Source organism: Kwoniella mangroviensis, chromosome 2, assembly GCF_000507465.2.
Source record: "Kwoniella mangroviensis CBS 8507 chromosome 2, whole genome shotgun sequence".
Classification (NCBI taxonomy): Eukaryota; Fungi; Basidiomycota; class Tremellomycetes; order Tremellales; family Cryptococcaceae; genus Kwoniella; species Kwoniella mangrovensis.
The window spans coordinates 789,741-804,583 of NC_088828.1; the positions used below are offsets into that span (position 1 = coordinate 789,741).

The 14,843-nt window shown below is 45.4% G+C and overlaps 7 protein-coding genes across 7 annotated transcripts; 4 read left to right on the plus strand and 3 right to left on the minus strand.

Annotated features, from left to right (window-relative positions):
- Positions 1–503: 503 nt before the first annotated feature.
- On the plus strand, positions 504–891 carry I203_107149 (uncharacterized protein; the record flags this gene model as incomplete). The annotated part of the gene is made up of 3 exons (XM_019145233.1): positions 504–680; positions 761–777; positions 843–891. 3 exons carry the CDS (start codon positions 504–506, stop codon positions 889–891), a joined length of 243 nt encoding a protein of 80 aa, XP_019005052.1.
- A 142-nt stretch (positions 892–1,033) lies between these two features.
- I203_107150 (uncharacterized protein) lies at positions 1,034–2,082 on the minus strand (the record flags this gene model as incomplete). Its single annotated transcript, XM_019145234.1, has 3 exons — positions 1,034–1,572; positions 1,679–1,747; positions 1,830–2,082. 3 exons carry the CDS (start codon positions 2,080–2,082, stop codon positions 1,034–1,036), a joined length of 861 nt encoding a protein of 286 aa, XP_019005053.1.
- Positions 2,083–2,832: 750 nt separating this feature from the next.
- On the plus strand, positions 2,833–4,374 carry I203_107151 (uncharacterized protein; the record flags this gene model as incomplete). Its single annotated transcript, XM_019145235.2, has 7 exons — positions 2,833–2,884; positions 2,947–2,986; positions 3,063–3,130; positions 3,200–3,410; positions 3,655–3,781; positions 3,860–4,145; positions 4,259–4,374. The coding sequence occupies 7 exons, from the start codon at positions 2,833–2,835 to the stop codon at positions 4,372–4,374; spliced, it is 900 nt and encodes a 299-aa protein (XP_019005054.2).
- Positions 4,375–5,086: 712 nt separating this feature from the next.
- Positions 5,087–6,568, minus strand: I203_107152 (uncharacterized protein; the record flags this gene model as incomplete). Its single annotated transcript, XM_019145236.1, has 1 exon — positions 5,087–6,568. One exon carries the CDS (start codon positions 6,566–6,568, stop codon positions 5,087–5,089), a length of 1,482 nt encoding a protein of 493 aa, XP_019005055.1.
- A 2,110-nt stretch (positions 6,569–8,678) lies between these two features.
- Positions 8,679–10,508, minus strand: I203_107153 (uncharacterized protein; the record flags this gene model as incomplete). Its single annotated transcript, XM_019145237.1, has 2 exons — positions 8,679–9,483; positions 9,547–10,508. 2 exons carry the CDS (start codon positions 10,506–10,508, stop codon positions 8,679–8,681), a joined length of 1,767 nt encoding a protein of 588 aa, XP_019005056.1.
- Positions 10,509–11,073: 565 nt separating this feature from the next.
- Positions 11,074–13,043, plus strand: I203_107154 (uncharacterized protein; the record flags this gene model as incomplete). Its single annotated transcript, XM_019145238.1, has 12 exons — positions 11,074–11,132; positions 11,191–11,215; positions 11,278–11,356; positions 11,420–11,473; positions 11,540–11,630; positions 11,695–11,767; positions 11,835–11,922; positions 11,980–12,122; positions 12,177–12,284; positions 12,335–12,375; positions 12,426–12,634; positions 12,697–13,043. 12 exons carry the CDS (start codon positions 11,074–11,076, stop codon positions 13,041–13,043), a joined length of 1,317 nt encoding a protein of 438 aa, XP_019005057.1.
- Positions 13,044–13,420: 377 nt separating this feature from the next.
- Positions 13,421–13,984, plus strand: I203_107155 (uncharacterized protein; the record flags this gene model as incomplete). Its single annotated transcript, XM_019145239.1, has 1 exon — positions 13,421–13,984. One exon carries the CDS (start codon positions 13,421–13,423, stop codon positions 13,982–13,984), a length of 564 nt encoding a protein of 187 aa, XP_019005058.1.
- Between the last annotated feature and the right edge of the window lie 859 nt (positions 13,985–14,843).

The window sequence follows — 14,843 nt, forward strand, 5'->3', positions numbered from 1 at the left end:
CATTTTGCTTTCTTCTATCAGGTTGGGTCATATTCGTTCGGTTTGATTATCTTTGCAAGTTGAATTGTATGTATTTTGGTAGTAATTATAATAATATACATTATATATGCATGGTTGTCGGTATAGCATAGTACGATGGACTACGGTTTTTACTTGTAGCTGCAATCATTTCCGTGTCTGATGATACCCGTTGTCAAGGATCCAGTATGGATGGAATATTCTTACTAATATATTGACCAAGTGATCTTTCTTCTTTCATTCTTTTTCGTACTTTCACCTCCTTTTCGTTTTGATTAACCACTTGATCCTCTACCTCCGAAAGGTATCCCAGTCCAACTTCACAAGCTTTAAGGACGGATAAGATCCCCAAATCCCATCATCGAGACCACCAGTAAGTTACTATTCATCCTATCTCTGCCCATGCCCATCGCCTCAAACCGAAGGGAAGAAAGAGCTGACGAGATTAAGATTCATATTTTCACAAATCAAGAATCATACCCAAAATGCCCAAAACACCTACAACACCTTCCAAGCTCAAAGCGAAAGCCAATGCTCTCAACCCCGACTCTCCCTCCAAGATCGGTTGGTCAACAGGTGATAAATCCCTGTTATTCGAACATGTCGTCAATTTCGGTCAGAACGATTGGGATAAGGCTGTACCTGGTAAGACCGCTCAACAGGTGAGTTCTCATCCTTTTCCTCTATTTCCTTTAGGAATCTTGAGTAGTCGAGCTGCAGCTGATATGCATATACTGGTTAGGCTAGGGAGCAATGGAAGTGAGTGATGGACTTTTTTTTTTTGATGCTTTGATGGTAGTTTGAGCTGACGAGATATGCCACAGGAAGACTCTTCTTCCTCAAATTAGAAAACAATGTGGATTCCTCGGTTAGCTAGTCATTTGAAGCTTGGCTTGGTTGATATTAGCTTTAGCAAATCGACAAAGTGGAAGGTGCCCTTTGATCGTTCCGTCCAAAATCAATAATCGAGGTGACCTATATATTTTATCTATGCAATATATCTATATTCTTTCTCTCACTCCGTTTTCTTCTTCTCCCCTCTTACGCCAAACATCTCTGACCAATGATCCCTCCTATACCCAAAATTATAAACCGCTCTACCCGTGAAACACGCCCATAGGACCACCATACAGCAGATGACACTTTCGTGCTCTCCCCATCCCGATCCTATATTCCATCCTTCGACAGGTCCGATGAGAGTCAGGAACAGAGGTGAGATCAAGAGAGGACACCATGTGTCGACCAACATCCACCCCTGAGATTTCAGTTCTACGGGCGTAGTGAGTTTGAGTGTAGGCGAGAAGAAGTTGAATGTGCTGAATGCGATAGAAGCGAACGGGACTGCTAGTATGAACGGAACTAAGACCAAGCTAATTGAGGTTGCCGGTAGAGTTTTAACCGATGGAGAGGAGGGGTAAAGGAGGGGGATGATGGAGAAGCGGGTTAGGAGGAGGGTACGACCTATAGCGTCTGGGATGGCTAGTAGGAGTTCTAAGGGGAGAGAAGGGCGGGTAGGGAGTAGATGAATGAAGGGTGTTCGAGTTTGCAGTATATCTACAAGGACAAGCCGGATGATCAGTCACACAAAACATTTGCAAAACAGAAAAGCCAGGTACGGTATCAAACATAGGAAGGAAGTCGAGGGATGAGTAATACTCACGTATCGCACAGAACAACACAACTATATTCGGAGTGACAAGCCAGGAAGGTGTGGTTCCAGTACACATCGCTAACGTACCAGCCAATACATATCCCATATCAGCTTGTTAAGTTCGAAGTCGGTAGTGATGGAGAAGCTGATCTCAGCTCACCTAGAAATGTTTCACCCCCAAATACAACGATCATCAATCCAGCCAGCTCCTGCCATATACTTGCTCTCTCTTTCTTGATCCCTTTCTTGCCTTTACCTGTCGGCTGAGGGTCGAATACACCGGTAGCTATCCAGTTGATCACGGATGACAATCTCATCGCACCTATGATATCTATCGGCGCGAACGGGAAAGAAGGGTGAAGGGGCGATAGGAGGGGTGACAAGGTATCATGGAGGGAGTTGAGCGAGGTCATGGTGATGAGCTTCCTGACCAACAGTTGATGCCACTTGAGAAATAGCTGTCGGATACTTTTCTAGTGATGCTACTACCGTATCACCTAGCTGAGATTTCAGTAATATGTTTTGATCCTTGACGTGTGGTGTTGGTCTTTTCCTTCTTCAGCGCGATGACCCCTTCCCATACTGAATCACGGAGATTGGGCAGTACTCCATCTCGGGATGGTCTTTCCCTGTTCAATCGGTCAACTCCGCCCCCTGACCCTTGGATCACCCATAGTTATTTTCGAACTCTGTTATCATTCATTTCGAATCTTGGACATCTGACCCTGAAATGATTTCGATTTTTCTGAAAGGTTTGTTTTTGATGGCCGAACCAGAAGATGGAAATTATCATAGACCTATTTATTATACGAGTACAAGTGATGATGACCTGCACCCGAACATTACATTAACTTTCATCTGCATGTCCATATAAGGATTCCCACTGATAGTCTTCCCCCCTCTCTCCTTCACCCACCCCTCGTATCCGTGTCCGATCATGTCCCCTCAGAAACCATCGTATCCGTTCTGGTGAGTGACAGCGACAGTCTCGTGACTTCCCTTGTCGTCATTTCCATCAATGATTTTATTGTTGACTCTTCATTCCTTATAGGCTAGGAGGTGTGTATATCCTTTCGGCTCGTTTGCAGCGGTATTGATGCTGATCTATCCCGCTTGTCTATCTCTCTATCTTGACTATTCCATCATGGACTGCAACCGAAAACATGTTCACTCGTTCGTACCTCGGCTTTACCCGAATAGGAGCTGCGGCATCAAGTAAGTTGTTGACATCTCATATGTTGATACATGAGTAAAGAGCTGATATCTCGGCGTTACAGTGGCAGCATGTTGTACCCATCCTCTAGATGTGATGCGAGTGTACGTAGACTATCCCTATCCATGCCTAGACATCGGTCGGAATTGCCGAGCGGTGATTAATAACATTTTGGAATAGACGAATGCAAACTTCGACGAGCAAGACTACGTTCTCCAACGCAGTCCGAGGGGTACTAGCACATGATGGTAAGTCTACGTGTCCGAACGTTGTTATGGAATTTAGCACGAAGCTAATCTTGGGATTTGGACCAATAGGTGTCAGAGGATTATACACCGGATTGACAGCTTCGATATTTCGACAGATGACATACTCTGTCACCAGGTTAGGAGCGTACGACTTGATGAAATCGCAGATGTCGAATGGTGGGAAGAAGAAGTTGACGACGGGTGATATGGTTATCTGTGCTAGTACTGCTGGTGCGTTGGGCGGATTGGCTGGTAACCCGGCGGATATCATTTTGGTTAGGTGAGTCAAAACTCTATTCACTGTATGCTAGAATGAGGAGGATCAAGAGAGGAATGTTCGCCAGAGTGATGACCGATTAGAGGGTGGGCAAAAATTGGGTGGGTCAGGTGAAGATGGGTCAGAAGGAAACAAGGAAAAGATAGAGATAGGTCAATAGACGGGGACTGAGATGACCTCGGCCTGATCGTCTCAGAGTCCTTTATTTGAGCTGTCTATCGTGTTGACTCATCTACCTTAACTGCAGAATGGTGGCAGATCCCACGAAAACTCCGGGTCACCAGTACAATTACCGCAATGCTCTACAGGGGACATACAGGATGGTGAGGGAAGAAGGCGTTCCCTCTTTAGCACGAGGCTTGTTGCCTAATACCGTGAGTGTCCTTTCGATCAGCTCTTGAGATGATCATATCTACGGGACATTCAGCTGATACATGCTAATGACCAAACAGATCCGAGCGATTTTGATGAACGCTTCGCAACTGGTTTCGTACGACTTTTTCAAGGATCTATTACTTGCTCATAACGTCATGTCCAATGGGATGCCATGTCATTTCGTCTCCTCTGCTTTGGCTGGTACCGTCGCTACCACGATATGTGCCCCTGCGGATGTCGTAAAGAGTAGGATCATGAATATGAAACATGGTCAAGGTGGACATGGACCGGTCGGATTGATAATGGAGAGTCTGAAACATGAAGGTCCAAGGTTCTTGTTCAAGGGATGGTTACCTGCATGGAGTGAGTACCAATCTTTCTCGTACTTGACATCGCGTGCAGCCAAGCGATGAAAGAAGCTGTAATAACGACAAAAATGGGATCTAGACTGACAATACGATTGGATACTTTCATAGTCCGTCTCACTCCCAATACCATCTGCATGTTCGTATTCCTCGAACAGCTGAGAAACGCCGTGGATATGTTTAGATCGAAAACTGCTGGTATAGCACCTTCCAGTCCGGCCATATAGATATGACAAGAGTCCACGGAGAAGGACGGAGACAATGGTGATAAAGAAGGGTCAATGTAGTACGTCTACATTCAATGGCTGGCTTTCCAGTACGAGTAAAGGATTAAAAAGGGTAGAAGTACAGCAAGTGGAGACTTAGCGAAAGAGACGGATTAGAATAATGTGGATATGGCATAGATATCCATTCAATTATATGTATAGTTGGATTGCTCCATAGATTTTTTGGGCAAGGTTCATTTGCGGATACGGATATATCATTTATAGTTCATCATTATAGACTTTATAGAGATGTATCACCAGCCATAGAGCATGATCGTCAGCAACGAAGCCCAGTCAATCGAGCTTGTCTCACATGATAGTAAGGATCTACAACTTCTTTCCATCGCAAGTCGAATTTCCTTGGAGCCACGTTGTCCTTAAGTGGTGTCGTTTTGCATTACAACGCGAAATGTCAACGTGATCGGAGTACAAAATCTATACCATCGTGGTCATACAACAAAGAGCTCTTGGCTTGTTATTTTATACTATCTGACTGATGGACCATTCTCCTATATAACTGAGTGGCCCGTACTGCCTCTGCTGCCTGACCGCCGAACATAAAGCTGATTTCAATCCGGTACACTGACCTCAAACCCCTTTTCTCTTCGTATCCGTTTGAGGCTGAATTCTTTTTTAGGCCTTCATCGAATCAGTGGCATAGTATGTTTAAGATCTATGCCTGAGCTCGGATCTCTGTGTTGGTGATGATCGCAGACTTGTAGCTTTCAGTTGAGCCATCGAAATCTAGGTCCGAATATGGCGTTCCATTGCCTTTCTCCCTTAGCTTACTATGTTCTGTTCCACGTGAAGACTTAGTGAATCCACTGAAAAGTTCCATAAAATCACCTTGTATTCTTTTCAACCTCGTCGTAGCTGTCGATATCCCACTACTTGTCCTGGACAAAGGTCTGATCCCCACTGACGACCCGTCCACATCATCTGGCTCGGACTTCAACCTATCATTTGCGACATTTGATATACTGATCCTCGAAGTATTCCCACTCAATATATCCATGATGGAACCTATCATCGATCTTTTACGTCCATTCCCTGCTGAGGACATATCGCTTTTTGAAGAGGATCTCGAGAATGTCCGTTTCAACCTATCTCGCCATTTATGCCGTGTATGAGTACCTTCATTGTCATTGGAGCTACCGCTCTTTACAGATTCATCATTTGAATTTTGACTTAGGTCTCGAGTCGAATCGAGCCTTTCCGAAGATAAAGGATCCTCATCATAGGATTCACTGCTGCTGTCTTCCTGGTCACTTGAAGATGCTTGAGGAGGATATATCCTCAGTGGTTCAGGCAAGGCATCATCTTCACCAAGCCACGATTTATTTCTTTCAGGGAGCTGTCTTACCTTTGGTGTTTTACGGTGTACATGGGAGTTCAACGAGCGTAGAGCCTCTAAACTCCTTCGATTTAACGATCTTCTTGGTCTGCCATTCGATGACGTTGAATCGTCTGAATGCCGGGAAAAAAGACTAAAACTCGAATTACTCCTTTCTCTTCCTGAATTTCCTATGAAAGCACTCGAAGGTGAATCGTTGGTTTCCTCTTCTCGATAGTCATAATATTCTTCATAATCATCATCGGCCCATCTATCGGATGAAGCACGTGGAGTAGGTGTATGTCGCCATTCTTCTTGATCATCTTTCTCTCCCGTCCGCCATCTGGAATAATAATGAGGCGTGGTCACTCTACCCCTATCATGCAGATCATCTACACTCCCATTGGAGCTCAAAGCATTCAGCGATAGCGAGGGGCGAGTGGAAGATGATGTCGAACTTGATCCTGCACTCTTTACTTCACTCTCGTACATAACATCGGTAGGAGTGCTGTTGTTTGATGTTGAAGTGGCAGTGGCAGTATTTGAAGTAGTACTAGGTGCATAAGCTGAATCATGCCTTTTTAGATGTCTGCTGAAATTTGGAATCATCGACTGTGACGATACTGCAGTTGATGGTATTTTGTTCGATCGTTCTAATCTGGGTGAGAATGAGGTATCGACTGGGTATAGCTCAAGCTTGCTTCTGGGTTGAGTGTCACTTCGTCGAGATGGTATGAGGTATGATAGAGCGGTACTAGCAAATGATTTTATGGATGATAGAGAGGAACTTCGACTTCGGAATGTAGGTGTAGAGCTGGTCATCTTACGGGGATAGCGTTATACTGGGTCAGGGGATGGAACCATCGATACACCGAGGAGGAAAGGTGATATAAGTCCAATTGGTAGCTGAATTACAGCAGCATCGATGGGTATCTCCGGTCTTGCAGTAGTGAGCTATATTTCATGAGCTCTCGTCTTTTAAGGTTCAATGTAGCCTGTTGTGATTATCTTCGTTTTTGACTTATCATGAAGCAGCAAGATGAATTGAAGTTTTCTTTGATGCCTGTGAATCGTATATGATGGGATGCTTTGGCCTTTGCGGCTGTAAACAATATCTCAACAGAGTAGTCCTCTTCCTGCTGAGATGTCATCCCACAGCCACATTGGTACTTTACTGTACGATATGCGTCATGGTTGATTAGATTCAAAGGAAGAATGATGAAGGGATAGGCGGCGATGAAACTCGTTTGATTTCAGACGATTTTTCATTTGCATCATACTGTTCTATCAGCGGAGTGTAGCTGAGTGGCACTAACAGGTCAAGATAATCTTTGTGAAAGCGAAGTGACTAGTCACGGGGTAAGGGACACCATCAAGCCCCCAGAGCTCTACTTCATCCTGATGATAACCGATCATAGAAGGTATACATACATGCATAAAAATATCATAAGCTACAATAGAGCACACAGTAGCTTACTCAGAACGCATTGAAGTGCTGCACATATTCAAGCGTTGCAAAGCTTGAATCCTACTTTTTTTGAAGCTTCAACAATTTATCGTCGATCTCTTGAAGATGTCCTAATGCTTGGGGTGTTGTTGGAATTTCGGGTAATGATCTTTCGATACAGCCTCGTGCTTGCCGTTCCGTTCTCAGGTACTCACCATAATAGTCGGTCGCTTGCTTTGTCGTAGTGACATCCTTTGCATGAGGAGAGTGCCAGAGTAGTGGTGTGATCTGTATGTAGAGGTCTGCTGTCGGTGAGTCCGTCGAAGATCTTCCACTTCGCTAGGTGGGGAAAGATCTCTGCGAGGCTGCCTGTGCGAGGTTCTGAATAATGAATCCGCTTTGTGCGCAAGGTATTCTTTCCAATTTGTCTTAGACGGCGAGAAAGATTTAGGTAATCTATTGACGTCCTCCTCTGAATACTCTACTGACGGATCTTTGCGAGAGAAGCGGTTACGCACTCTTCGATACAAATCTGAGATGAACGACCTTGTACCGCAACCCGAGCCTGATTTTTAAGATCTACTTTAGGCCATACCAGAAGAGGTCCATTTGCGGGTCAGATGGGTTACGTTCTGAATAATGATCACGAGATCACTCACTTCGTACTGGCTGATTTGGTATCTTCGATATAATCATCAATTGTACTTGCCTTCTGAAAAGGAATTGCAACTGCCTCTGAAATTCTTATGGAGTTTCTCAAGATAGACCTGACGTCGATACTAGGTGTCATGGAGGATCGATAATTGTCTTGACCGCAATCGCCACTGTAACATCCCTTTCGGACGTCGGTGTGCGTGGTGAGGCTACTACCGGGCATGAGTGTAAGGCAAGGGCCATCACCGAAACCAACAGTGAAAATGTAGCTGCCGCTATCTCCAGCCGTCAATCTGGGCTGAGCGGATGCGGTAAACATTCCAGTGAGTATGTGTGAAACGATATGTACTATACAGCAAGGAACTTGCCAGGATATGACGTAGGTGTAGAATGAAGTACGGAAATGGTATAAAGAACAAACGATATCAGATGAGATGCCAGTGGTAGGCGCTGCTCCGAAAAGAGTTCTAACGGCTCGATCATCTCAGCGAAAGATTTCGCTATTGGTACCGACGCTCAGAGAATGTTCAATGCTTGATGAACCTCCCCTCAGATGAAAGGATAGAAAGTGATCCTTTCATCATCATCTGGATGACGCAAAACAGTATTAGTCATCATTATGGATTTGTAAGGTACGCCATCATTTATGTCTGGTACAGGATCAGACAATCATTCACACAGTTGCCATGGGGAAAATCAGCGGGGTCTAGATCGAGATGATCCAGGTGGGGCAGGTCCCCGGAAGATACAAAAGAGAACCAAATTGCATCATGCCCTGACCTGGGTTTTACTGCCAAACGCTCAATTCCCGAGCATATACTGTATTGGTTTTTAAAATTGGTAAAACCTAGACTCCAATTCACCCAACCTATCTCGTAAAGTACTAATCTGGGATCTCAGAATGCTAATGTCCTGCTCATCTTCCGTCGCGTCATACTTCCCTTCCTCAGTGTGGCTCCCCCAATATCTGGCAAAGACATTATCCTGTGATTGGTATTCAGCAAGTTGTTGATCTTTGATCCTTCTTTCCTCCCTGAGCCTACTCAATGCATCTTCCAGGGACACTCCCGTACGAGATGATCCAGAACTAGGTTGATCAAAGGATGGACTTCTGAACCAATCGTCCACTTCGTCATTGACCGAAGTCAGCGATATTGATGGAATTCTTGATTCTTCTTTCTCAGGTTCAGGTTTGCTATCCATTGGCAATTGACTGATCCATTCCTGCATTTCTCGTGGGACAAAGTACCTCGTACCTTCCGCACGGAGGGACTGATATCGTCTTTCTATCCTTCTTCTCGCTTCTTTCTGAGATATATTACCATATAGTTCTGCCTCAACGTCAGAAGCTTTGCGTCTTGGTAGTGGGTCTTCAGTGGTCCTTGAGAACCTGCTACTGAGATTGTTCTTCCATCTGTTCATCTTATTCGTAATATAGCTTATTGAAGGTTGCCAATTGACAGATAATCGACTTTTACCTGTATTGGAGGTACCTCGTGAGGAGATAGAGCGCCTTCGTCGATTTTGCAAGAATGAGGGGATATAGCTTCTAGCGTTTGATCGGCTGGAGACGGAGGAGGTTTGTTCGTTTGTCCATTTCTGCACTCCAGTGGATTCACCTGTGTGCATTTGAGGGCTATCCAGACACTCATCAGCATCATCGCACCCTTGATACAAGCCAGTCAATACCGACACGTACCTGATAGGCGAGATGATCCCAGACATCGAAGATCTAGGAATGCCCGATCGCGAATATTCTTCGTAGATTTCGAGATCAGTCTTGGAAGTATCAGCATATGGATCCTCATAGTATTGATCCCTAGCTCTCTGCATTTCTTCGCGATTGGAGCTCAAACGATTGTTGGATCCCCTTGCACAGGACAGACTAGATGTTCCAGAGGAACTCGATCTCACTCCGCTACATCGCCTTTGAGGTCTACCATGAATACTAGCAGTCCTCTGTAGAGAGTTTGCTCGGGATGACTTGAGTGTTAATTGAGAGTAGTCTGGTCCACGGTGGAGGAACGGTCCAGCTGGCGGCTGATAGCTGCTTTCCTGGTCTGATTCTCCTATGTCCTTTAGCCGAGTCCCCAGGTACGATGCTAGTGCATCATTGTCAGGCGAGTTAGTTGGACTGGAAAAATTGGCGGACTCAGTTGGTGTGGCTGTCATTGAGGTGTTTCTGACTGGACGGTCATGACCTGCACCGAAAGGCATGATACCGTAGGGAGTATCGCTTGAGACGATGTTGATGTCTCCAGACGATTGACTTGAGGTCGAATCAGACCGATCGCCCTGGGAGTCTGAAAGGCTATCAGACGATTGCCGATCATGCTCAATGTCCGAATCGGGTAGAGAAGTCTCGGAAAGGCTGGACGGAGGTGAGGCCCTGGAGCCAGTCTGATATACTGGTCCTGAAAATGTTTGACCCTCATCGGGTGAAGAGTCGTCTGAACCGTAGGCGGAATCGACAAAGCCTGAATCGTTACGTCTATATGGGAAATGAGACTTGGGGTCATTGGTATACGATTGACTCTTGTTCAGAAGCCCCTCGATATCCGAAAGTAGTGCTGGTGTTTTTGACTTTCGCTCAGAGTCAATACTGTTTTCGTTATCATCCGAAATTGTTTCTGCCTCAGAAGTGCGTCCACCGAGGGGCATATCGAATGACTTTTTTCTTCCTGATGACTAGTACGAGAAGAGGATGGGGGATCAGGCAAGGCTGTGTCTTGGTCGTTTCTTGAAGTATTTACGAGAAAATACGGTGTGGGAAAAAGGTTTGCCGAATTGCTTGTGAGGCTGTATGGTGACTGTTTGGGATGGATTGAAGTGGCAAAAAAAGAGTGAATGATCTCTGGTATAAATGATACACGAACTGTCCGATGATCGTGACACAGCTGTTCGTCTAGTCCGACTCAGTGTCAATGGATGGTCTTGCACTCTGACGAGTGCATGGAGAAAGGATCTTGCAACTGGTTGTAAGATAGGGGAGTTTTAAGGTGCCACATGAGGATTTAACTGTGCGCCACACGTTCTGGGACAGTGGAACCCTGAATACGACCACAACCAGACAACAAAGACATCCTCTCTACGCGTTTGTTTCAACCATCTATTCATGCAATCGTAATATAGTAACATAGTAAACATACAAGAACAGGAAACCTGCAACCTCCCAAAGATACCCAGCATAGCGATACGTCATCCGCGAGACTTATATCAACAGAAAATGATCGAAGATAAATATATAGGGCTGGGTCTGGCGCTGGGCGGAACCTTCTTGATTGGGTGAGCGATAACACCTTGACAGATATGTTATGCCATCTAACCTACGTCGTATCCACAGATCAAGTTTTATAATTACGAAGAAGGTGAGCTTTGATGCCCACGGATTGGTGCAGCACTGTGGAGATGCTGATGTAACGTTTGACAGGGGCTCAACGATGCTGCGAAGAAAGATATGAGTGAATATCCACATTCACATCAGAGACAGACTGGACCTCGAAATGCATGTAAGCTAGCTTCGACTTCTGATCCGATATTGGATATGGCACATTGACTGATAAGATGCTTAGCGGAGGACTTGTCCTACCTGCAGAATCCTATATGGTGGGCCGGTATGATAACGAGTGAGTTCCTTGCCTGTCCTCCTATCATCGGAGAGAAAGACTCATATCCATGTAACCTTCTTGCAGTGGTCGTCGGTGAAGTAGCAAATTTCGCTGCATACACTTTTGCGCCGGCGATCTTAGTAACGCCTTTAGGAGCAATGAGTGTGATAATTGGGTAAGCACGAACATCAGTAAGGCCTCCGGCATCAGCAACTTTCGCTGATCCTCAACGATCGCAGTGCTATCCTCGCTTCTTTCTTACTGGATGAGAAACTTGGTAGACTAGGAGTTTGTGGATGTGCTTCCTGTATAGTAAGTCCATTTTGGATTAATGCGAGATATGATGAAATCGCAGACTTAAGCGCCATCGTCTTTGTAGATTGGGTCCGTCATCATCGTCCTACATGCTCCTTCAGACAAAGAAGTGGAAACTGTAGATGAAATTCTTACATATGCAGCCAAGCCAGGTATGTCCTTCTATTTGTATGTGACCGCCCTTCTGGCTAACGTATCGCGACGATTAGCCTTCTTGTTCTACATAACATTCGTCGCTGTCTTCTCGCTTTACATGATATACCGTGTCGTACCAACCCACGGGACCAGAAACCCTATGGTGTACCTATCGATATGTTCGTTGGTAGGAAGTGTCTCGGTCATGGCCATTAAAGTGAGTCACACGCCGTTTTAGACTTGTCACCTAGCTAATAACTCAGCGATATAGGGTTTTGGTGTAGCGCTCAAATTGACGTTTGCCGGGAACAACCAATTGACCCATATCAGTACATACGTCTTCGGAGTAGTAGTCGTGGGGTGTATCATGGTGCAAATGGTGAGTTTGGATCGCAAAATTATTGTTCTTTACTGATGGTGATTACATAGAACTATTTCAACAAAGCTTTGGATACATTTTCTACCAATGTGTACGTCCGATCTCTTTCATCTTCATGTATCTTTACTGAACTTTTTACAGTGTCAATCCTATCTACTACGTCTTCTTCACCACCGCCACCATTATTGCTTCTGCCATTCTTTTCTCGGGCTTCAACACTCCTGGAGGAGTCAACACCATATCACTGATTTGCGGGTTCTTGATCATCTTCATGGGAGTATACTTGTTGAACATATCAAGAGAACCGGAAGCACCCCATCATGCATCAACAATGGAATCAGGATTAATGAGTAAGTCGAGCTGAACATTTCCAATGGAATGAATGAGTAATACAGCTGATCTTATCTCAAAGATCCGCGAATGAGTATGTCCGGTCGAGTGTCAATGGACTCCAACAACCCCACACTATGGAATTACGGTTCGGTCCCCGGTGGAGCTACATACGCTGCAGACGGATCATTACATTCTGCAGGGCACGGTCGACGAAGTAGTATCTACCGAGCTCAAAATTCTACACTTTTTAATGCGTTTGAAGAAGAAGGCATGGCTTTGACGCAGTTACCTGAAGAGGACGAATCCGATGATGAGTCAGGCAGAAGAGAGCAGAATCAGGGACCAGGACGGAACCTGGTGGGCAAACAGACAAGAAACGAAGTTGCTGGTGGGAGACATCCAGCGTATCAGGAGTCAGGGAGATAAGTTGTCATAGATCTAGAAAACACCTATACACATGGACTTTGGTTTCGGTACGTCATATCACAATTTGAGAATGCATCGCTCTGCATCGGATGGATATTTCTTGTTGCCCTATCCTGTCTTTTCCTCCAGTCCATGGACGAACCGCGTACTGTATGCCCGGAAGGGGCAGAATATCGTTCGGCGGGGATTCAAAGGACAAGGGGGACTTCCTTCTTACCCTAGCGGAGTGTCAAATTGAGCAATATTTCAATGTCTAGCGACGAGCCATGGATCGACACCAACATCAATGATCTAGATCGGTGTCATTAGTCAGCTTGATCAATTTCAAACAAAGTAACCTACTGAAATATCCAAGGATATCAATCTGCAATAACAGGATGTCGAGTATGGGTACAACGCATGCTCTAACTTCGGATCACAGCTTTCAAATGCTGACTGCAGGTTCCTCGTCCGAAGAATCTCTTCCCGAAGAGTGGCAACAATTCGCTGAATCTACCCGAGAGTATCTGGTCGATCTCGACCTCAGATTCTCGTTCCACCGTCCACTACGATCTACCCCAAAACAGAGGAGGAAAGTTCAAGTCTACAAGAAGTTTGCTGAACCAATCATCTCAGCTAATAGTGAACGAAGTTTCGAGGGTGATATCGAAAATGTTGAAATTGGGGTTGAAAAGTATCGTGAGGGGGAACGTCCAATGGATGAGACTAACAGAGTCCCGAACAGGTCAACAGAGCGAGATCACAATGAACAATCGACCACTTTCAAGAGTTCATCCACCAATGATCAACAGCAGACACCTGCTGGTAGAGGGCTTATGTCCGACAGGCAAGGGGAGAACGCATTCAACTCTCCATTGACTATCACTTCGATTGCTGACAGCTCCAAGAATTCGCGCCACAGAATCTTCGGCCTACCCAGTAAAGCCAGGGGGCTTCGATGAAACGAAATGCATTGCGTACATAGCTGATCAGTGAGATAATCAACTTGCTGCTGATGTCATGACCGAAGTGTGTGGAGTTGTATTTCGAGTCGAGAAATAAGAAACGAGCTAGGCCATTCGCTGACAAAGGATACTGTGCTTCTTCCGCCACATGCATTGGAAGCTTGATGGTTACAAGCATGAATAATGTGAACAGTTGCATCTATACACATTGCAACATGGTATGTGGGTTCTGATGATCAGCTCCAAAATCTCAATCGCTGAATTTGAAGGTATAATGGTAGTCCCCACCAACTTTCATCAGGATGGCCTGCGAGACGAGCAACCGTGGTCTGAATATGTGACCCAGGCGTTCTCCTCGGCTCTCGACCTCGATTTGAATTTGAAGGATCCATCAACCGGAAGCAGTGCAAGAGATCATGGAAAGGGGAGCAGCGGTGTTGCATTCAATACGGCAAGACAGCTTTACAATCCTTGGGGATTCGACATGAAGGTCGAATTTACTCGGAGTTCGGCTTACCTGTCTACTCGCTCACCTTTGAATAGCTCGAGCAGGACGATCACCATTGCATCGCTTGGGCGGGAATTTGAGTGCACAGCTGACTCGAATCAAACTGATTACCTTTGGGATATTCTAGATCAGCAAAGTGCTGACTGTTCAAGCGAACGCCACCTGAGATCAATCAAGTCATTCTATCGTGGATGCGTCTCAGTCAAGAATGACCCTGGTAAGAAACGAATTGGTGCCTCGGCTCATAAATAGATGGTTGGACCGTGCGTTCAGGGGCTCTGTAACCGGGTAATTGGTAGACCACACAAGCACACGAATAGGTGAAGCGATCGATACACACAAACACAT